The following is a 22,547-nucleotide window of genomic DNA, read 5'->3' on the forward strand; positions in this document are numbered from 1 at the left end:
AAATATTAGATCGGCACAGCGATTACGGCCCGTTCAGTCATCGCCGTTGACGCACCGTAATCCTTTCCCACCTCTCCGCCGTCTCCCACCTCCCCGCACCGCGCTTTCGCGTTTCGTTTTCCGCGCTTTGTCTCGTGCTCTCTCTCTCTCTCTCTCTCTCTCTCACACACACATCACGCGGCGAAAAATCATCGTCATCCCGCTCGCGTTGGCGCGAACGCGCAGGAAACGCATCGGAAACGGATATATCGCGTGCGCTGAAAGGATCGCCGAACTTTGCGAATTCTCAGACAAAGACGCGACGTCGGCCGGCCGCGGCGCGGCGCCGCGCCTGCTGCGACGATTATTCGCACCTACCGGGCTTCCGCCAGGAACAAGAACGAGATCGGGCTGGCAGAGCGAGCGTTAATTACCATTGCATATTTTACGCGCCGTTGCGCAATAATGCGAGGCTTTCTCTCAAGGAACTACGTGCGTATCCCCGGGTTAGGCTTTTTCTCGCAGGGCAGGTCGCCTGCCTCGCTGTTATTTGCGGTTGAATTATGAAAGGCGCGATGAAATTTCCCGAATCGCTCGCGATTACCCCGCCACGGGGCGAGGGTGCAGGAGGCTAAGTGCGGAGAGGGCGAAAAAGCGCCACCGGCCCTCGCGCAGCCTTATTATTAATCCGAAAGTTTAACGAGAGACGTTGAAACGCGCCGCTGACACTATACCTATTATTAGGCGACGTGGTGTGCCCGCGAATGGCTACTCTTCTGTATCGCCGGCGAACAATCTGACATACCGCGCGCTCAATGAACAGCTTACATTGATATTTCAGCGGCCGACGCACAAGCGGAGAAAATCGCGTGCGCCACCGCTACAGCGGCGGCGATATTACGACACGACCGTCACCCATGTTACACACACACACACACACACATATACGCCAGACATTATAATAATATTTTCTGCGATATATATCGCGCGCGCGAGGTCGCCTCTCGTCAACCGTCCGTTCGCGAATTAGAAACCGAGGAGAGAACAACTACGACCACTACGACGACGAGGATATCTTTCGAGAGCCGAGTCGTCCTCGTATCAGCCGACTGACACGTTGCCTCCGCTACGAGAACGCGGAGATTGTTTGGATTGTTCTTAATCTCCATTGTAATAGCACGCGCTCCGCTCTCGCTGGGAACTGGCCGGCCAATTTTGAATTTGGATTGTCGGCCGATGATGGATCGGCCTTTTGTACGGGGCGCTGATGATACCTCGCAGATGTATCCACCGCACCCTTTTCGGACGAAACCACTTGCCGGTGATTATCGATTAAGCGCATGCACACACCGCCTCTCGCCGGTCTTCCCGCCCTCCCCCCGGCCGCCGCCCTCTTTCTTGGTCCTCACTTCTTTTTCCCCCCTTTTTGAATACGCGCGCTTTGATACCTTTTTTTCTTTTACCTCGGCCACCCGACATCTGGCTCGGACGACTTTCGGGCCCGTTACGAATTCACGGCTCTCTCGTCGCTCGACACAATGGCGAAGTCAATCGATCAGCGATTAATTAAAGTGAGAATTTCGCGCCCAGGACTCTTTGTAATCTTCGTGTGCACAAATATCGCGCGGTCTCTCGTGCCGGATGGATTTTCGTATTTAGATCTTCCGAGCTTAAGTCTATAGTTTTACATGTGTGTTGTACATAGAGAACTGTCGCAGAAAACAAAGAATTTATTATAATTGAATAAACAACCGCGATCATAATACAATAAGCCAAACGAATTAAGACGTTGCTCGAAAATTCAGAGTCCTGGAATTTTTTAAGAAAGTTCTGTATAATCCTAAACATATATATTATTTTTTAAGAGTTTTAGAGGCATCTAGCAACTTTGTGCTATTTAAACAAAAATAATATATTGCTCGAGTGCTTCGTACTTGGACAGATTGTAATAAGACGCAGGCTATTCTAATTTATATAAATTTATATTTTCCGTGTAATTGTAAATATACTTAAGCCTGCCCTAAAGAATTCTAGCTACTATCAATGTTGCTTTATGTTTAAAAAAAATAATTCCCGAGCACATCATACTTAGGCAGAATATGTGAAACGTTAGCAGAAATCTAAGAATTTTTATGCAAAATTAATTGTCGTGTAGCCGTCACCATATTGAAACATTATCCAAAAAGATCTAGACAACAAGGCAAAGTTGCATTATTTGTTAAAAAATAAAATAATATAAAATGATGTAACAAAGATAATATATAATAAAAAAATATAACCAAATATATGATGTATGTTTTTTTAATGTTACCTCTCCTGAGTTCAGTGCATATTGATAAAATAACATGAGCCGTCAGCCTCAATCTCGAAAGAAAGTTCTGGTTTGTACAAAATCATTCTCCAATAACTCTAAACACACATAAGGATTTTTCCAAAAGTTCTAGGCATTACTAATGTTCTCTTATTTAAAAGAAGAAATAATGTCCAAGCGTTTAGAGCTTAGACAGAATGGGACACTAAATATAATGATTAAGATCTTAACAAACTCGTGCCAACGTAACAATCCACGTTATGGATATACAATACTTTTGTTAAAATTATTTGTATGTAGAAAGTTTTGTGTTAAATTTTTTACACAGTCGTGTGTTAATTTAACATATCGTTGTTGTGTTACCTAGACTTTCTTGTGTGAAATTAAGATTATCTATTCCCAAGTTAAAATGACATTTCCAAATATTAAAATAACATAATTTATATGTAAATGCATGAATTCTTGCTATGACATATTTTATATGTTGAAATCAACACCTAAAATGTGTTACTTTCCTCATTATAACAGTTATCTTGGGTTAAATATATAATGTTGACATTTCTAGTATGTGAAGATTGGATTTTTAACACATAGACTATGTCAATCTAACATTTTCATTTCATTAAATCATAGATCATTACTTTTCCCAAATGTTGAAGTAACATTCATTGTATGTCAATTTAACACAATGTGTGTGTTAACACTGTGATTCTTGACGGCGTTCAAATGTTAAATTTTTGTATTAATTTTTTCACATTATGTGTGTTATTTTTTAACATATTTGCTGTACGTTAAATTAACACGTAAATGAGAGTGGATGATTTGAGACACATGAAATATGTTAAATTTAACACATCATTTCTTACAGTGTAGACATGTGACACGCGCGAAAAAAATCGAACTACGATTTATAAATTAACAAAAATAGAATGATAAAGTACCAATCGTCGAAGTCGTAACGCTGTTCGTGACAGAGAAAATATAGCCGAAACGAGATCGATAAAAAGATAATGGGTCACCGGGAATAAAAATAAATTGGGAAATTATTTGCGATAAAATATTAATCTAGATTCGAAATAAAAATGATCCGAGCATAAACCGTATTCCGCTACGATTACGCGTTATGGAGATAGAAATGACGAAAGTGATAGCTGCGGAAAAATCACTGATTATAAATAAATAAAATATAAATGACAAGATTTTGATCCAAAATGACTAAGATCTCCACCAACTGCGACGACGTAGCATTATATTATTGCGATATAAGCTGCGAAATTGAAATCGATCGATGCAGTAGTATCGAGTCACAAAATATAAGCTGTCGAAATATCTACAACAAATTAATTTTGATAAAGAAGCAATATGATTAATTTTCCTGTACTACCGCATCAACATAACTTTAAGCATAGCCAAGTTACGATATTCAAAATGCAAATGTGAACGAACGCGTGGCTCATGTCGCAGACATGTTGTGTCTTTTAACTTCAACTACGCGTAGTGTGAGCAAGCCGGAAACCCTTGACCTACATTAAGTTAGCGATAAGAGATCGTTCGAGCGCGGTTCGATATTATAGGTGACATCTTCAGTTCTAGGAATCGCAGACACTTCAGAGAGAACTCATTGAAAAGCTAATTTTTCAGTGTACCTGAGAAATGCTTAGCCGTTGAATATTGATCGACAAACAGGATGCAAAAGTGATATATCTCTAATGCATTGGAATTGGAATATCATTTGATAACAAATATTTTAAATATAGTTCCCTATGATAAGAGAAAAATGTAGGAAGATTTTCATAATTATCTAAGATATTAGTTGAAATTTTTGCCGCGTCCTAAGCAATAAGAAGTTTGATCTCAATGATTAAAGTAATTGCATTTGATATTAACAAATTAGAAGTGAAGATCACTCGTAAGACGAGATGAGCGTAAACCTGACGTCTCCCTTCGTTTGAATCAATTTTTTTTTGCTCTTATGGGAAGAACTTATATTTGTTTAACTTGTCAAGAACTTTAAAGCTGTTAGAAAGAAAGCTAGAACTGTCGATGGTTTATGAATTTCCGCAAGGTGAGACGCCAGCTTCACATACACACACACACACACACACACACACAGTTGTATCATATTTAGAATTGCGATCATGCTTTTAACGTCACACATGATAAGTTTCCCGCGAACACAAATACATCTGCCCATCAAGAATCCAGATAAAAATGAACCGCGTAAAATCTACGGAACGTAATGAATTAGCGGAAACCGCAAGCAGATGTCCGCACTTTAGATAATCCCGGCCTTTTACACTAATCTAATCAGTATCATTAAATAAAGAATACATTTAATAATCAATATAGACAGCATGTTGCGTAAATGAAATCCATGCTATCTCGAGAAGTATAACGTCACAGCATTTTATCGCCGTTCAATGGGAGGCATCCATCACTTTGTCAAGCGAATCAAACATTTTACAACCCGGATAAAATGCATTCTACAGTGGCGGTGCAGATAAAACATGTTGAAAATACGACACGTTAATACCGCCTCTTCGCATCTAGCAAAGAAAAGCACTACGCAATCCAGAATTGTAATTCAAACAAAAGTGTATAACAACAGGGATGTAATCACAAATCGAAAGATGTCTTTCTTAATGCACTCGCGTACGTACCGAGCGCGGATCCCGCGCTCGCATATTTCAATAATTAATTTTTCATGCAATATATAAATATAATATCGCGCGCGTACATATGTGATAATGTATTACACGTTTTGTGTTTATAAATATCAAAGCAACAGCGCTACGCATCTCCATACGCCGTGTTTGTTTCCACGCGATCGTGATTGCGCGCCAAGCCAGAAAGAGAACGAGAGAGAGAGAGAGAGAGCGAGAGAGAGAGAGAGAGAGAGAGAGAGAGAGAGAGAGAAAGCAAAGGAGAGTCGCGCTTATTTGACGTGCAAAAATCGAATGGCCGATTCTTTTCGGAATCGGTAATGCTGTCCGCACTGTACGTATATTTGCCGCCCATGAAGATCACGTGCGTTCGGCGCGACCACAAGCGCTGTGCCGCGGTGAAGTAGCCGCGCAATTTCGCAAAATGCCGTAACCGTAATTACTGTTATTGCAGGATATTTAATACACGGAGCACGTTTTTACTCGCGGTCCACCCCTCTGAATCAACCGCGGCCACGAGGAGGCACATACGTGCCTCGATATGAGCTCTTTCTCTCTCTCTCTCTCTCTTTCGCTCCCCCCTCCCTCTCTCATTCCCTCTTCCTCTGTTAGCCGGCGGCTACGAAGGACGAAACACGCCCGAGGTTCTTTATAAATAATAAATTCGCATAGGAAACGGCGAAAAAGTTGACGGCCGAGGAACACACGAAGGGAAAGGGAAGATGAAATTGAGCGTGCAGTTATGGTGAGACGAGGAGAAGAGGAGGGAATGAATATACGCGATGCGTAGAGGAGGAATCTGATGGCCGATATGTTTATCAGCGCTTAAACTTTACCACAAACAGCGTTTCTCGTCGCGTTGGAAAACGGCTTTTCAGCAATATTCAGCGAGGAAACGCGCAGAAAGGAGCTCGTTTCGCAGTTCGACTCGTCCGAGCGCTTTACGGAAATATGAAAAACATGTACAAGCGAAATAATTTTCTAAAACTCAACTCGGGTGTATCTCGAGTAAGCTGCGCTGTGAGCTCTCTGCGTGATTCTTACGACGGAAGGATGCGCGATGGAAATACCGACCGGTGGCGCCATCTGTCGGCGCGAAAAGTCAACGTTTAGCGCTATCTCAAGCGCTTGCGAATTCAACCTGCTGCGTGCGATTCGCGTGTCCTAACCGTAAGAATTCCAGGCGCGTCTCGCACCCGATTTCGTCGTATTGCCAATAAATAATTGACAGATCCTTTACTCACCGGAAACTCTGCCATCCTGTCGCTTCTCCAATGTATAATCCTTTACTGTAATCCTCCACTGTAATCCATCTCGTTCTGATCACTGATCACTGATCACATCACATCACACTGACACTGCACTATATTACATCATATCACATTATATCATATCATATCACATCACATCACATCACAATCGCGATCGTGACGATTCGATGATCACTTGCTACGACACAGCAAACGACGCGAAAATCATTCGATCACTCCGCACTGACCAACGGACATTCTCGCGCGAATCAAACATGGCTCTAGCTAACGGATTTTCGTGAACGAGACACGAGTAAGACGCGGCACGACTATATCTGCGATTGGACGCGCGAAATTTTGCCATCCGAAGATCACCCGGCATTTTGTGCAATATTCAAAGAAGCACTTGTTCGGACGTGTCACGCACTTTTAACAATATAACGACGCGAAAATTGCAGACCGCGCGCGATTGTCCGCAGAACCCCAGGCATGGGACCGAACTGAAAATAGAGGCTCTGCGCATGCGCATTTCTGCCCGAAAGACTTACCATGATCGAGAACAATCGGTATGTCTTACAACGAAATCTAGATATTATCGTCGGGAAGAACGCGACATGTCGATTACGCAGAACTTTTTCGCAGGCATTTGCGATACTCGTTTGGATGTCAAATTTATTATTCTCGACGACATAAAAACCGGAAAAATCACGGTTTCTTATCATGATAGTGAATATTAATAGATGGTGCATGTGCGCGATTTGAAATTTATATACATAATATACATGTATAATAAAATTTTAACATTTGTTGCGCTATATTGAATTATGTATGATAATATATTGAATCGGTTATACATATCTATACATATACATATATAATTAACGCGTTATAATAATCTGTTTGATATAAATTCCGATCAGACAAATTATAAGGTATTTTAAAGTAGCATGATTATTGAAATGAGACAACTTCACAATCAATTATAAATCACGATTCGTTGTTAAATTATTGTTATTATCGTGCGATGAGATATCATCTGTCGTCAACTTGACCAACTTAGCAATATTGACAATTAGTATTTTCCACTCTTGATAATATATATTTCTGTAATAACCTACTACCGATACTCGGTAACTATTTTATGCTAATGAAAAATCTGCGATACTAAAAGTGCACTATATGCGTTTGCAATCAAAATGTTTTATTCGTCGCTTGGCGAATGGCCTTTATGATGGTTTAAACATTCGCGAGGATAGGATTGTGTGTCATCCCGTATTTTTTCAGATTGTTAATCCGGTTCAACAGCGGATGTTTACGTTTCCGATTTGACATTGACGCGTATATCTAGCGGCAAGAGATATTGCAAACAGGTGAGTAACGTACTAGCAAGAACCACTTGCTAATATTGTTGGTTATGGCAAATTTTGTCGTTATATAGTTAAAATTAGTCGCATTATAATATATTCAGCTTCCTGCTGTTATGCATGCTCTCTTCATTACAATTGCTTACTTCCAATGACAGAAATGTTATTATTGTTAAACAATCTGTAAGCAATCAATGCCTTATTTTTAATCTACTACTGTGCATATTGATCTTCCAATGTTACCTTGAAATTTAGCTAAGACAAATCTTGTTGCTTTAGTTAAGGTCTTGCTTGTAACAATGGGTAATGCGGGAAGTAATCAACCTGTCAGCCATCATCATGGCAGTACAGTGAGTAGAGAGCATCGACACAGCAAAGATCATCCACCATCTTCTCCGGGAAAAGAAGGTCAGGTGTTTATATTTGACAAGAAACCCAGCCAAAAACTTGTCTTTCAGTCTTCTCACGAGGAAGAAGAGTCATATTTTGCAAAGGTAACATTAGGATATGTTAAAGCAATGCATGTGTGTAAATGATCCATACTAGTATCCTGTGTAAATATAAAACAGACCGGCCAACAAGATGGAGAGGATTTTGGATCACAACGACCCAGATCCAATACTGTTTCTGAAGGAACAAAAGTTGCAGATAGCAAAGTACTCCCAACTGTTTTCAAATGGGAAGGAGGTGGGAAACAAGTATACATCAGCGGAACATTTACTGGTTGGAAGACATTGCCAATGGTAAAGAGCCATGGAGATTTTGTGACAATTATTGATTTGCCAGAGGGAGAGCATCAGTATAAGTTCTTTGTTGATGGAGAATGGAGACACGATCCTGGCCTGGTAAGAATAAATCTATGTTGTAATTCTTTCCTCATGCAAATATATATGTGCAGCATACAAAACTTAAATCTGTGGATCTAATATAGAAAATTGTGGACAATGGTATGGGCTCCAAAAACAATCTAGTGTCTGTGAGGAAATCTGACTTTGAAGTATTTCAAGCTCTCGCGAAAGACAGCGAGGGTGTCACTAGTAGTGCTCAAACGGAATACGGACAAGAGATACCGCCGCATAAACCTTGGGAGAAGGTACCCGGTCCGCCTATTTTGCCGCCGCACCTGCTGCAAGTTATCCTCAATAAGGACACGCCGCTATCCGTAAGTTAAATGCAACAGGAAAATTAAATAATTCGACCTTTATATCGACGTAAGTATCGCTCTCACCACGTGTCGTATTTCCAGTGTGAACCTACTCTTCTACCCGAGCCAAATCACGTCATGCTGAACCACCTTTACGCCTTGAGCATCAAGGACAGCGTGATGGTCTTGTCGGCCACGCACCGTTACCGCAAAAAATACGTCACTACCTTGCTTTACAAGCCGATCTAAGCGTTAAGTCATTCCCGTATATATATATATATATATATATGTTGTATATTTGGTGCTGGTCGTTTCCTAGTTATCACATATTAACGCCCAGGCGGCTGAGTGACGTGATATCGCAGTTGGAAACTTTCCGAGCTTTCAAGGCAGGGTAGAAGATTAACATCTAGAAATGTCCGTTTTGTCGCCACGTTTATTATGCCTCAGTCATATATAAAATAATGTAATTACTATTTATTAAAGCCAAAACATTTTATATTCGCCGTTCTTTCTACGAACTGATTGGCCAAAGTGTCGTTAGTTACCTCAAAGACGCGTCTGAAACGTCTCAAAACGACCCAACGCGCAAATACGTGACTCGACACTCGGGAAGGGGGAAGAGGAAATTGTTCTTCAAATTTTATTATCGACTACTTCTGACGTGTATGCGTAAGGTGCACTCGATCTAGTTCTGAGGAAGAACAGGCCGTTAGCGGTCTTGTCGACGTGCTCCCCCAGGAGAACTGTCTGCGAATTGGCGCATTTGCCGCCTATATACGAATCCCAACTGTCACATTTGATGGCCAACAACCCTGTTCTCGAGTTGATGCTCTCTGTGAAATACGCGTACGACCGTCCGTGGCTGCATGCCTCTGAAATTGCATTGGAGTTAGTTAGAACGACGTTCATATCGCGAATAGATTTTCCGTCGACGGCATAACTGCCTTACCCATCATCTCGGGGACGCAGCAGCACCCGGGCTGAATCGCCGTGCCGGCGTTTGGATAAAAGTCGATTTTGCCCAGCGGCTGAAAGAAGCCCAGCACACCTCCGCAGGAGTGTATGACGTCGACGAATACCGCGTCCGTAGGGTCCAGCCGAGTTTTCTCAGAGGCGAACATGTGGAAACCCGGTAACGCTGGATCCAAACCTGTTACTCGGCTCAGCTTTCCAGAAGTCGTCGCACTGCCGGCGTTCCCGGCCACGTGCGCCCCCAGGGAATGACCTTGAGAGCAAGTTCAACAAGCTTGATACGCAAGCTTTAATTCGTTTAAATTCGTCGAAGCGACAACAAAATGACGAAAATATCGGCAAGTCTTAAGTAACTTAAGTTACTTAAGAAAGAGAGATCGCACATCATACCGATAAAGTGAACGTCTTTCGTTTTCAGCCCGGCCTCCCGCACCAAGAAGTCGATGAAGTTAGCGGCGTCGGCCCCGACCCTTACGGTGTTGTGCATCGGGCCCAGGTAAAAGGTACTCGCGGCCAACGGTTCCCAGTCCACAATGATGACGTTGTAGTCACCGTGGGTGAGGAAAGCTGTGCGCTCCGAAAGATATGAATTATCCAAGCTGCGCCTCGCCGACGCGTCAACCACCGAGCTGGTGATTTAAGCGACTGAGAGATGGAGAAAGAACAAAAACTGCCGTACCTTCTTTCAACTTAACGGGACCGGCGCTCATGGCGCTCGACTTCCAGCCGTGCGTGATGAATTTTGTCTTGCGCGATGGCTTGAAGTCGGAACTGACGAGATTCGCGGTGTCGTTCAGGGTCATACGCGTGCCTGCTTCCGGGCCGGAGCTTGAAAAGAGATGGAAAGCTAGATCGAGGACTTAGCGAACGGTGCGACGAGTTGTTATACGTCGTACGCGTCGACTTGTAGCTGGATACCGGGTATAAATTATGTAAGATATCTCCGAGCCGTCCAACACGCCTCTCGTCCCGCTGTCTTGGACCTTCAGTACCGCTACCTGAGGCTGCCCGTTACCGTCCGGCATGAACATCCAGTCCTCTCCGTAGCCGTCATACCGCTGCCGCAGCCCGCTCTCCCATCGTTCCGAGTACGCGGATCGCCACAGTGCGACGAGAACGACAATTTGTCTCCACGGCAGGCTCGGTACCATCGTACTAGTTGCAAACCTCGCGCGTGCAAGTCCGGCCAATGACGGGGACGTGCTACAATCGAATTACTACTGATGTCGTGGGCTACAGGAGGCTCCTTAAATCCTGCGAGTATCACGATAAGACGCCGACGCCCACTCCTGGCCCAGTTTCTTCCTGTTTTATCTCGTATGTGGTATCGCGAGCGCGGAAGTACTGTCAAGCGGCCTCAAGGATTGTAATTACATTCAGGAGGGTGCGGAGTCTTGTACCGAATTGAATAGTGCGTGACCCGGTATCCGCGCATATCGCATCTAACGACCAGCCTTAAATCACAACGCTAAACCGGCTGGTTGATAATATTACAAATGCAGCGGAGTAAAACTCGGTATCTTGAATGATTTGCATACTTTTGTCGAGTGACTGCAGTGTTCAATGTAATCCGCGTTATTTCAAACAGAGCTGCGAGCACGAGCGCGAGCGACAAATCTCGCTGTCTGTATCTTTCCTCTTCACGCCAAGAAGCTGGATGCAGAACGAGGTAGTCACTCGCGAACATGCGGTCAGGCAGCTTTTGTTTGAATCGCATGTATGAAGAGAATGAGCGTAAAGGTTGCAAAAAGGCGGTTCCAGTATGAACATACAATATATTATGATACATTATAACATATAATATCTAGTGTGTCTTCTTACCATTCAGTAGCATCGCCGCGATTTTTATATTAAGTATAAACATATACATATACAGAAATCACGTACAATGTACCTGAGAATTTCACATGCGATCTTCACAATCCGATTTATTATAACGTTTGTTGCATTGTCTATGTGTCTGTTATCCCGTGAATAATTATCATCACGCCACTATGATATAGGCAATAGGCAACTATGATATATCGTTATATATCATATAATAGATGTGAAAATCCAGGAGTAAGTTTAGAAACGTTCAGAAGAAAAAGAAATACGGCGTGGCCACGCATTGACGGCTCCTACGTCATCAATCGTACGTAAGTATCATAAATATAGTAGAATACTGAATGTAGTAAAGAGTGCAACAACTGCACTCTTTTTTATCTGAAACGAAAGAAAAAATCGTGTCGAAATATTCCAGAGAACATTTTTACAGGAGAAAGTAAGATGTATCAGGCATTACTTACGAGATGTTTTACAATTGTCTGCTGGAAATGAATGTTTGCCCAATTCGCCGTCACCGAAACAACCCACCAATTTTAAATCAGGGAATAAACTTTTGAATATCGACGATTCTACGTTTGGCTTATTATATAACGATTCGCCGCGCGCATGACACGCAAACATAAAGCCGATACTATGTTTCCTCAATTCCACTTTTTCCTTCCATTCCCTCAAGTGTTTTTCAACTTTCTCTTTTGTGTTACAGTATTGATCTACGATCGTCGACCATGTCTTCATACGGCCAGTAATTAAAATACTGATACAGTATGGGGCTCGAAGAACAGAACTAGTTTTATCATGTATGTAACAGTTTTTCACCAACCCACCCCAGACTGAGGATATTTTATTCGAATAACTGAGTAAAAGAAAAAGAACATATTATTAAATGTCGATCGTTACTGTACACTACATATATTATTATTATTTGAATTACGTCAAAATCACCTGTTTAAATCATTTATCAAAGATTTTATATGACTGTGTTCAAGAGCAGTGCCAAATATTATTAAACATGTCGACTTCTCCTTATTTAGTGCTGGCAATTGTTTTATCGTCTGGATTAATCCTTCCTCTTTTCTTCTACTATTTGGATTTGGTATTTGAAATATCCTGATATCTACATTCGGAATTTTCGGTAAAAATGCACATAATATATCTTTGTTTTTACCTTCTATTTCATCACTGTCTAAAATAATGCCTGCACTATGCACCATTATGATTTCAGAATTCTCGTGAACTTGTTGAAAGATATTTCCTTAAAAAGAAAAGACCAATATTTTAATCTCATTCAATTGTCTAAATAGTAATAAATAAGAGATGAACAACATAACAACTCATTTCGATATATTTAAAAAATAACAAGTTCTTTTATATGTCATTTTCAGGAATAAAACTAACTCATTGTTTATCTTTATAATAATTCAAAATTTCTATACATATTTCATTATTAAGGGAAATTTGTATACCTATAATTGTCCGCTCCATATTAATATAGTTTGTTCTATGACATAAAAAATAGAATGAAATATATGGTTCAATTCTTAGGTTCAAGAAATCTTTTAAAATAACTGCCGAAGTTTGTTTTATAGAATCACTATGTTTCCGAAAGGCAGTAGGTTCAGTTCTTATTTGCATTTCTTCTTGAGCCGCTTCTAACCAGGACCTGTTAAGAAGAATTGCAATAATTGTAAATTTGTATCCCTTTAATTTTTAATATAAAACATGACATTATAAATACTAATAATCGGTTCTAATAAATTCTATTATTATGATATAAAGTATTTAAAATTTATTTATAAATGCTTCCAAATACCAAGGAATCTATAAGACTTATCTGCTCATACTTATTACATCAAAAGAAGAAACAGGAAAAAGAGAATAATATTTATGTGACAACCTTGAGTAATCACCTATCAAACCATAACCGTTTTCCACAAACCAATTGTAAGATATTGTTGTATTTGTTAAAGATATGATCGTTAAAATTGTATTAGGCAAGTATGAGCGAATAGTTTAGAATCAAATTGAGCATAAATTATCGATAGATTATTTATGCGTCGTAAGTACCTGGAGACCTTTGATGCATTTGCCAAATCCCTATAGTTCAAGAGCTGAAAGATAATTCTCAAAACGTCGTAGGTTAGGTGGATTTCTTTGGATTGCGAATTCGCACAGGTTTGCGCTTCAGTTTCATCGTTGGATTCGACGTGAGTTGCACGTCGACAAAATTTCTTCGATCTTTTAGTATCCATTCACAATAGTCCAAAGATTCAAGGCTCGTTTATCAAACGCTATAATGACGTGACGTTATCGTGACAGACACGCAAATTCTACTCTACACCACATTGTGGTTCTCTTCTCCTTCTTCTCCCCTTCTGTTTTATCCCCCTCTTCTTTTCTAATTTTCTGTTTTCATCGTACAACAATTTAACTAAATCGGACTCTCATTACTCCTAATTCAAGAGAAATGATACTATGAAATTATTCAAGATTTTATTCCGGTCAAAATGATTTCGTTTTTCGTTAATTTGACTTGACACAGGCATTTGGTTCTCTTCTAATTGATTGCAATTCCATCGTGTGCATTCTATGTGCTTTCCTGTCTGAGACTTGGTGCTTTCTTGTAAAAAATACATCACACATCTAGATACTCATCCACTATCATTTAAAAAATATGAAAAAAATTATTTTTTATATACTAATTTAGTGTTAATATTATGTAACTTGTCGTTTATTTCCCTTGTATTCGATCCATTCGTGCGTATCATTTTGAGATTCGCGATACGTCTGTGAGTTTTATAATAGTATACAATTTCTAATAAATGCACCGTTTGTTTGCAGAGAAAATACTCGCTTCTCTGTCTGGTTTAATTAACAATAAAAAAGTTTTGCTCAAACTTAGTCTATGAGTAAAACAAAAATGTGACATTCACTATTCTTATAATATATATTATTTAATGTATAATATTGTGGTACAAACAATTATACTATTGTAATATAAAATGAGATATATGTATACTTTTTTTTTTAATTTACATTTTGAGGACTACACACAACCAAAGTGTATTACACAATAGGGGTTTGTCGAGTGACCAGCTATTTTTAGAAAAATAGTCTTGCAGCTGGTGCAATGTTCTCTGGATTAGATAATGTTTGGCATCGTTATAATACCTGGTTGAATGTATGATATCGACATCGAGACACAGGCCAATATTATTTGAGAACCTTTCGCATCCTGTTGCAGACGATTTAGCTCGACTGGTTGGAGAAACGAATTCTCCTTCCTGCAATACAGTCGGAATATCACTATGAATGTCAACAACATTATAGTATTCTCACATTAATAGACTGTACCTTATCACTACCACGCTATACAATGGTTGACCGGGATTCGATTTTTTATAGTGATGAGAACACGAGTACACGTTGTACGATATCTTATATTTGCTCTTCTTCCTTCTGAAAGTCTTCTCCGGCGCAGATTTTATTATAGCGAGCTTATTGCAAACCTCCGCGAGCGACGTTGCATGTCTGGGTCCCACTAACGGTTTCACAAACTGCTCCACAACCTGCACTTCCTCTCCACTCTCGTTTCTGCTCTTACAATCCTCGTCGTCAATCGTGATGGTCTTCTCCTCGCACCATTTCTGCTTTAACTCTGCCCACGAACTGACTCCTGGATGTATCGTGAAGGACGGCCGGTTAGTGATTTCACGATTATTATTCTTTTTCACATTCTCGCATCGACGTTTCCCGATGAAATGTGCATTGCTCTGCATCGTTGACGCGTTCTCTGGACGTCGCTGACAAAACGTCCTTTGTTGCGAGGGAAAGTTTCGATAGACAGCCTGTCGGCTGTACTGGTTCTCCGGACATCTTGTTCGATACAGTCCTGTGAACGGCATCGCAAAGTTGTTCATCTGTATGGTGAGGCTTCTAGTCTGCTGCACGGCGTTACCGTGATTCTCGAAGGCGACGAGCATATTTTGAAACACGTTTTGCTGCATCAGCGTTAATCTGTTCTGGAGCGCGTACACTCCTTGGTTGCAGCCGAACGGGAATCCGTGGTATGCATAAGGAAAGCCGATGTGCGGTCCGTGCATCAGATGATTTATCGGGTGAAACGGCCGCGGTGGGTTGCACAGGAGCGGACGCGTATGTTGATTCGGATAAGCGGAGCTTCTGTTGTTGCCGACAACAGCCCTGAGATTTGTGCTTGAGGAAGCGTTCGAGCGAAACGCGTTCTGATTTGAGTTGTTGCCGATACCCTTGCACTTCTGTCGCGCTTGCCTGTCGTTCTGTTGCATGTGCGATAGTTGCGCTTGATTGTACTGATAGATGTTTCTCTGCGGCTTCACGTTGCGCGGTATATACCGCGTGGAAATCTTCTTCATGGTCGATTTATAGGCGATATTCGGCAGCAAGTTTAACATTTCCATTCTCGTCATTGTGTGCGGTAATTCCTGAATCTCGTCATCGGACAACTCAATTACCTAATCGTGGAGAGAGAGGGAAAGGAAGATTATTTTATGAATAATTTGCAGCGTATGTTTCCGTGAACGTTCGGAAATATCTTACCTCATCTTTCGACTTTTTCGTATCCGATGATTCGTTGGTCGTCGCGACCGTCTTCCGCTTTCCATGGTTCCTGAGCTTTCCACTCGTACTACTGGAGCCGATTACAGAGATCTCAACATGCGATACTTTGTTGCTCCTCTTGGGTAACAGTTTGACGTTACGTTGGATGCGAGCACCCAGCCATTTCGATGGTGTAACACTTTCCTTCTTAGGACTGGAAGTCGTATCAGTTAGGATTTTAATACTGCCCAACAGAATCTCGTCGGATATAATTTCCAGTTTTGAATTTTGACCCTTCTCCTCACCATCCATATCACTCTTTTGTTTCTTATTGCTCTCTGTTAGCTGCGAAGTAGCTAAATTATTTTCTCCTTCTTCTATATTACAGAGAATATAGTCCATGACATCAAGTATCGCTTGTTCCACAGTATCTGAACAGTCTTTTGTGTTAGGCATTGTGACAGATAAATCTATTGTCTGTGATGCATCTTTCTCCAAGGTCTCTTTTAATCTCTCTGAAATTTGTTGATTCGGAGTTTGACTGTCGTACATTCTTAGTCCATTCTCAGGATCAACAATAACTTTCTTTTTTACAGATGAATCATCTGATTTATCATTCTTAACTGATTCTTCATAAACATATCGCTGCATGCGGTAACCGCAACGTGTTAATTGACTATAAACTCTATATTCATCTAAAGTACATACTTCATCATCAATTAAAATCTCATATGCTTGTTGTATTGAACATGGTACACCATTCCAAATGAGTTCAAGGCAATTCTGTAAGAAGGAATTCATTGAAATATTTTTCAAATATTAAGATTAATGAAACTTTTAAATTGCTTATGATAATTACATAATTCTCTCAGATTTTGCTATTTTCTGCAACGCCTGATTTTTCTTTAAATATAAAATTAGAAAAAATATATATGGAATTTACTACATATAACATCAATAAAAAATAAAATTTGTAATAAGAATTAAAAAATATGTATATATATATATATATATATATATATAAGATGAAACAAGATAATAAAAGAATATCAAAGGTATACATGGCTAAAACTAAATTTAAATAACATGGTAACAGATATAAATAGACGTTAAATAGACTTTAAAATACATACAGTTTCTAGAAGAAACAATGCCTCTTCTGGTATCAAATATAAAGAACCATTTTTATCAATGCCAAAACTAGACCAATCCTGGCCAGATTTCTTGGTGACAAGAGCCTTCTTCTGGGATGGAATCCACTCAGCACTGGCTAATTCTGAGACACGTTCAACCCTCTCAATATTTAACAAGTTCCTACGGGTCTTGAGTCCTTTTTCAATCTGAACATTTTCGAGCCACGAGTTATTAGGCTCAAAGTGCTTTTTTCCACTCTTTGGAAGAGCTTGAAGCGACTTTTCCCATTCTTCTAATACATTAGTGCTGATGCCTTTACTACGCAACAATTCTTCTGCCCTATTGAATAATTTAATTTTTATTTGCACATAGTAAACAATATATCATTAACAAATCATATTCATAGCAAATTGTTATACATAGATAAGGACTTGCCAAGCTGTCAACCTACTTCAATACGTTGGAAGGTAATTTCTTGCATATGTCATCCATGTTGTTAAATATAATTTGAATCTACAAAGGACGATAACATAGAATATACAAATCATGATTCAAGATACAAACTTTGCGATTTCTCAGCATCATTCAAAATCATACATGTATGTTTACACAGTGAACAAGCAACAGTGGCCAGTCAAACAACCGGTGAATTACAACACTACAGCGAATTAAATCGATCTTGCACTTGGGTTACCCTGTATACCGTGTGTTCCTAAAACCAGCAGAATTTATCTCAAATTTTTCTGTAGAAAATAGTGAATTCAACGTCTTGTACCAACATGCAAATTTCCGATCGATACTACAGGCGCAAAGATATAACGTCCAAAAACGTTCGTTCATTTTCTCTGAGAAAAATTCTTTCAACGTCAGAGCTGCCAATTTTAGGCCTCTTTCAAAATCAGAAACTTTGATTGATATTGTCCGAGAGGTGAGAAAATTTTGCGCTATATTACAGCTCCGTTAGCAGTGCTAATGAGCCTTCTACAATAAGCTATTAATCATTTATTGTAACCAAATTGATCAACCACAGTCGATTATTTTTTAAATAATCAATTGTGATTTGTGGTGATTGGAAGGAAGACCTCTAAAGGCTCGTCTACATTAGCTGTAAGAGTAAGGTTGTAAGGTTGCAAGGCACGAAATGAAATATTTTCATTCGCTGACAGCTTACGTTACAGCCTTACAGCCTTACTCTTACAGCTATTGTAGACGAGCCTTTAAAGTCATTCTACAATACGTGTCGTAAGTGTAAGCCGTAAGAACTGACCAATTATAACCGATTACTTTTGTAATAATCGACTGTGATTCACCAATTCTTACGGTTTACACAACTTACGACACGTATCGTAAACCAGGGGCCCTATTCTTGAACTACTTGCGTATACGTAAGTGACAAGTATCGACCAATCGCAATGGAAAATCCCTAGAACCGTATTCTTGACAGTCGCAAGCATAGAGGAACATGAAAGCGGCCAACATGGCATTTTCGGCGACACCAACTTTCCGCACAGTGAAAGGGCGCCATCTGCATCCATTTCGAAAGGGGAATAACGATGCGACATTTACTTTTAGGTTTCGGCGGTAAAATCGACATGTACTGGCAGTCCGTACTACATGCATTTTCAGGCGTTTATGTCCGTGCTACAAGCGTGCCATAATAGCGTACTTGACAAACACGGTCTCGCACATTGTTAACCCTCTATGGGCCGAAATTTTGTTTTAAATATAAAAAAATTTGTGGAACGGAAAATCAACAATTATAAACCTATATATGCAGATTTGCCAGTTTAAACAATTTATATTGTTATTATTGTTATTATTATCATTGTTATTATTGTAATTATCGTTATTATTTTTATTTATATTGTTATTGCTTATCTCAGAAATATAATACAATTAAGACGTATACGTCATCTTGTGAAAAAAGTAAAATTTAGCAAAATGTCGATATATTAGCATGTGAACTGAAAGTTACACGGGCCCACAGAGGGTTAATATCTCCGCTCCTATTGGGAATTGAAAGTAGAGCTTTACAGTGAGAATAGGATAGATATAGGACTATATGGTGGTAAAAGCGTGTTCCTGCACCTTGAACCGTTTAGGAGACAAAGGCCAGTTCCTGTATCTTTACCCGATTAGGAGATATCGAAGGTTAAAGTTTTTAACTTATAATTTTAATATCTCCGTTTCTACTGGGAATTGAGAGTCGAGCTTTATGGTAAGAATAGGGTTGATATAGGACTATATTTTGGCAAAAACGCGTTCCTGTATCTTAAGCCGTTAAAGAGATATCGAAGGTTACATTTCTAATTCTAATGTTCATATTTCCGTTCCTACTGGGAATTGAGATTCGAAATTTATGATGAGAATAGGATTGACACAGGACTATATTTAAAAAAAAACAGGCTTGTATCTCGAGCCGTTTAAGAGATATCGAAGGTTAAAGTTTTCCAAATTGTACTGTTGATATCTACTCTTCTACTGAGAATTGAGAGTCCAAATTTATGATGAGAATAGGGTTTTTACAGGATTACATTTTGGCAAAAAAAACACGCCTGTATCTCTAGCCGTTTAGGAGATATCCAAGGTTATAGTTTTCCAACTTGTACCGTTGATATCTTCGCTTCTACTGGGAACTGAGGGTCGAAATTTCAGGTGAGAATAGGGTTTTTACAGGACTATATTTTGGCAACAAAAACACGCCTGTATCTCTAGCCGTTTAGGAGATATCCAAGGTATAGTTTTCCAACTTGTACCGTTGATATCTTCGCTTCTACTGGGAACTGAGGGTCGAAATTTCAGGTGAGAATAGGGTTTTTACAGGACTATAATTTGGCAAAAAAACAGGCCTGTATCTCTAGCCGTTTAGGTGATATCGGAGGTTAAAGTTTTCCAACTTGTACCGTTGATATCTCCGCTTCTACTGGGAGTTGAGAGTTAAAATTTATGGTGAAAATAGGGCTGAAACAGGACTATATTTTGGCAAAATGCAGGCCTGTATCTCTAGCCGTTTAGGAGATATCGAAGGTTAAAGTTTTCCAACTTCTACCGTTGATATCTCCGCTTCTACTGGGAGTTGGGAATCGAAATTTATGGAGAAAATAGGGCTGAAACAGGACTATATTTTGGCAAAAAAAACAGGCCTATATCTCTAGCCATTTAGGAGATATCGAAGGTTAAAGTATGCCAACTTGTACTGTTGATATCTCCGGCTCTACTCGGAATTGAGAGTAAAAATTTATGGTGAATCTAGAGTTTTTACAGGACTATATTTTGGTGAAAAAAACAGCCCTGTATCTCTAGCCGTTTAGGAGATATCGAAGGTTGAAGTTTTCCAACTTGTACCGTTGATATCTCCGTTCTACTGGGAATTGAGAGACGAAATTTATGGTGAATCTAGGGTTTTTGCAGGACTATATTTTGGTGAAAAAAACAGGCCTGTATCTCTAGCCGTTTAGGAGATATCGAAGGTTAAAATTTTCCAACTTGTACCGTTGATATCTCCGTTTCTACTGGAAATTGAAAGTCGAAATTTATGGTGAATGTAGAGTTTTTACAGGACTATATTTTGGTGAAGAAAACAGCCCTGTGTCTCTAGCCGTTTAGGAGATATTGAAGGTTAAAGTTTTCCATCTTGTACCGTTGATATCTCCGCTTCTACTGGGAATTGATAGTCGAGATTTATGGTGAGAATAGGGTTGATATAGGACTACATTGTGGCAAAAGCGCCTTCCTGTATCTTGAGCCGTTTAGGAGGTATCGAAGGTTAAGTTTGCTATCGATCAAGTTCGCTTATAACTAGCATTTATCTCAAGAGCGCTCTTTGGGAGCATTCCGTTCGAAGGGTTAATTCGCGATATAAAGTTTCTTGCGGCCGGGGACCGCTGTTTTTTAAAGTTAAATTGCAACAACAATGGTGTTATCGGGCAACTCTGAGACGGGCTGCTAGCATCCATCTGTGACATTGCCGTGCCTTTGCGATTACCAGTAAATTCAGTTTTCTTGATTGCTCGCGCGATTTCAAGTGGCCATATATAATATATGGCGAGAATACATGGCAATATATGGCAATAATATATGGTAATAATATACGGCAACAATATATGGCAATAATATATGGCAACGATATGTGGCAACAATATATGGCAATAATTCATGGAATATATTTTTCGTTACAAGAGTCAATGCAAATTTGCGGCAGTGTAATAATAAAAGTATTAATAAAGTAATAATAAAAGGGCTTTCTGCGAGCATTAAGTCAGGCACTCACCGATGATGATATTGATGATGTCCTGTTGCATCCAACCAGATACACCAATGTCCGCCCATGTCCGCTGCCGCTCTCCATGTCGCGCAACATCCATCTTGCAGCGTGTCCCACGTTGATTGCTACACTTTCATCACACTTCTGCGACGCGGTCGATACGCGGTATTAGAACGGCGATATTTGCGTCAATTAACGAACGTTTTACTCACCATCGGTGGAAACTTTTTGCGCGCTGCGAAACCGACTCTATAAACTCGATCGGCGAGGAGCAAGAACCGTGTGAAAATTTATTGACTCGTCCAACGGATTTTTACGGCTCTTTTCGCGATTGCGTCCGAAAAGTCGCGAAAATGTGGGAGTATCGATATCTACGAGTGAAATATTCGCGACGCGAATGCACGCGAGCAATGATTAGACAATCAGAAACCGATCGCCCCTAGGGAGCGCAAAGAGAGAGGAGCGGGGCAAAGTTTTCACGCATTATAGCTCTGTCACGACGAAGCTTATGTTCGCGATACTTTGGCGAAATGAGAATTTAAGTCTTAAAATTAAAGTTTTACCGCGGTATTCAAAGGCACGCGAGCGAGGATACCTCAAGCTCGGCGTGCGGTGGCGTAATTTCTGCGCGCATTATACACTATTCGAGACAATAAGGATCGTGATGAATGGACAATATTGCCAAATAATTCTATAGCCTGTTTTGCAAATAAGAGAAAAGTAGCCAACAGTATCTGCATTTATGCGTATAAATATATTTTACACGGACAATTGAATATTGTCAAATAATTAAATCGTTAAATAATTCTGCGACCCGCTTGAAAAATAAAAATAAAGCAGCTGATGACGGTATCGCGTTTGTACATATGAATATCTCTTATTCAGATGACTGAACATCAAAAGAGAATCATTCAGTTTTTAAATCTCGTATGTAATGCAGGTAAAAATACTGCGTTCTGATTGGTGCATTTCCATCCCTTCGGAAATGCGCCAATCAGAACGCAGTATTTTCATCCAGCAAGCAATCCAGCACGAAAACAAGCACCGTATGCCGCTGGCTT

General features: G+C 40.0%; 4 protein-coding genes across 4 annotated transcripts; 1 reads left to right on the top strand and 3 right to left on the bottom strand.

Annotated features, from left to right (window-relative positions):
- Positions 1 to 7,380: 7,380 nt before the first annotated feature.
- On the top strand, positions 7,381 to 9,184 carry alc (5'-AMP-activated protein kinase subunit beta-1). Its single transcript, XM_011143378.3, has 5 exons — positions 7,381 to 7,573; positions 7,847 to 8,061; positions 8,137 to 8,412; positions 8,499 to 8,729; positions 8,814 to 9,184. Exons 2-5 carry the CDS (start codon positions 7,867 to 7,869, stop codon positions 8,958 to 8,960), a joined length of 849 nt encoding a protein of 282 aa, XP_011141680.1. The 5' UTR covers positions 7,381 to 7,573; positions 7,847 to 7,866; the 3' UTR covers positions 8,961 to 9,184.
- A 120-nt stretch (positions 9,185 to 9,304) lies between these two features.
- Positions 9,305 to 11,358, bottom strand: LOC105184529 (pancreatic triacylglycerol lipase). The gene is made up of 5 exons (XM_011143380.3): positions 10,605 to 11,358; positions 10,366 to 10,514; positions 10,077 to 10,253; positions 9,664 to 9,939; positions 9,305 to 9,586 (listed from the first exon to the last, which is right to left on the bottom strand). Exons 1-5 carry the CDS (start codon positions 10,835 to 10,837, stop codon positions 9,348 to 9,350), a joined length of 1,074 nt encoding a protein of 357 aa, XP_011141682.1. The 5' UTR covers positions 10,838 to 11,358; the 3' UTR covers positions 9,305 to 9,347.
- Positions 11,359 to 11,447: 89 nt separating this feature from the next.
- LOC105184530 (F-box only protein 22) lies at positions 11,448 to 13,897 on the bottom strand. Its single transcript, XM_011143381.3, has 5 exons — positions 13,578 to 13,897; positions 12,977 to 13,173; positions 12,456 to 12,765; positions 11,975 to 12,366; positions 11,448 to 11,891 (listed from the first exon to the last, which is right to left on the bottom strand). Exons 1-5 carry the CDS (start codon positions 13,760 to 13,762, stop codon positions 11,815 to 11,817), a joined length of 1,161 nt encoding a protein of 386 aa, XP_011141683.1. The 5' UTR covers positions 13,763 to 13,897; the 3' UTR covers positions 11,448 to 11,814.
- A 563-nt stretch (positions 13,898 to 14,460) lies between these two features.
- On the bottom strand, positions 14,461 to 17,929 carry Tsen54 (tRNA splicing endonuclease subunit 54). The gene is made up of 6 exons (XM_011143377.3): positions 17,820 to 17,929; positions 17,674 to 17,735; positions 17,222 to 17,561; positions 16,089 to 16,871; positions 14,865 to 16,003; positions 14,461 to 14,794 (listed from the first exon to the last, which is right to left on the bottom strand). The coding sequence occupies exons 2-6, from the start codon at positions 17,712 to 17,714 to the stop codon at positions 14,653 to 14,655; spliced, it is 2,445 nt and encodes an 814-aa protein (XP_011141679.1). The 5' UTR covers positions 17,715 to 17,735; positions 17,820 to 17,929; the 3' UTR covers positions 14,461 to 14,652.
- Between the last annotated feature and the right edge of the window lie 4,618 nt (positions 17,930 to 22,547).

Source organism: Harpegnathos saltator, unplaced genomic scaffold, assembly GCF_003227715.2.
Source record: "Harpegnathos saltator strain DR-91 unplaced genomic scaffold, Hsal_v8.6 scaffold764, whole genome shotgun sequence".
Classification (NCBI taxonomy): domain Eukaryota; kingdom Metazoa; phylum Arthropoda; class Insecta; order Hymenoptera; family Formicidae; genus Harpegnathos; species Harpegnathos saltator.

Excerpts from the sequence above, each read along its gene's own strand:
- alc (XM_011143378.3), top strand. The coding sequence starts at position 7,867 with ATGGGTAATGCGGGAAGTAATCAACCTGTCAGCCATCATCATGGCAGT. Across the intron at positions 8,062-8,136 it reads AAGAGTCATATTTTGCAAAG|ACCGGCCAACAAGATGGAGA; the intron begins GTAACATTAGGA and ends AATATAAAACAG. Across the intron at positions 8,413-8,498 it reads GGAGACACGATCCTGGCCTG|AAAATTGTGGACAATGGTAT; the intron begins GTAAGAATAAAT and ends GATCTAATATAG.
- LOC105184529 (XM_011143380.3), bottom strand. The coding sequence starts at position 10,837 with ATGGTACCGAGCCTGCCGTGGAGACAAATTGTCGTTCTCGTCGCACTG. Across the intron at positions 10,254-10,365 it reads TCCCGTTAAGTTGAAAGAAG|CTTTCCTCACCCACGGTGAC; the intron begins GTACGGCAGTTT and ends CGGAGCGCACAG. Across the intron at positions 9,940-10,076 it reads GAAAGACGTTCACTTTATCG|GTCATTCCCTGGGGGCGCAC; the intron begins GTATGATGTGCG and ends CTTGCTCTCAAG.
- LOC105184530 (XM_011143381.3), bottom strand. The coding sequence starts at position 13,762 with ATGGATACTAAAAGATCGAAGAAATTTTGTCGACGTGCAACTCACGTC. Across the intron at positions 13,174-13,577 it reads AATGCATCAAAGGTCTCCAG|GTCCTGGTTAGAAGCGGCTC; the intron begins GTACTTACGACG and ends TCTTCTTAACAG. Across the intron at positions 12,766-12,976 it reads TATGGAGCGGACAATTATAG|GAAATATCTTTCAACAAGTT; the intron begins GTATACAAATTT and ends TTTCTTTTTAAG.
- Tsen54 (XM_011143377.3), bottom strand. The coding sequence starts at position 17,714 with ATGGATGACATATGCAAGAAATTACCTTCCAACGTATTGAA. Across the intron at positions 17,562-17,673 it reads TTACCTTCCAACGTATTGAA|GGCAGAAGAATTGTTGCGTA; the intron begins GTAGGTTGACAG and ends ATTATTCAATAG. Across the intron at positions 16,004-16,088 it reads CGAAAAAGTCGAAAGATGAG|GTAATTGAGTTGTCCGATGA; the intron begins GTAAGATATTTC and ends CTCCACGATTAG.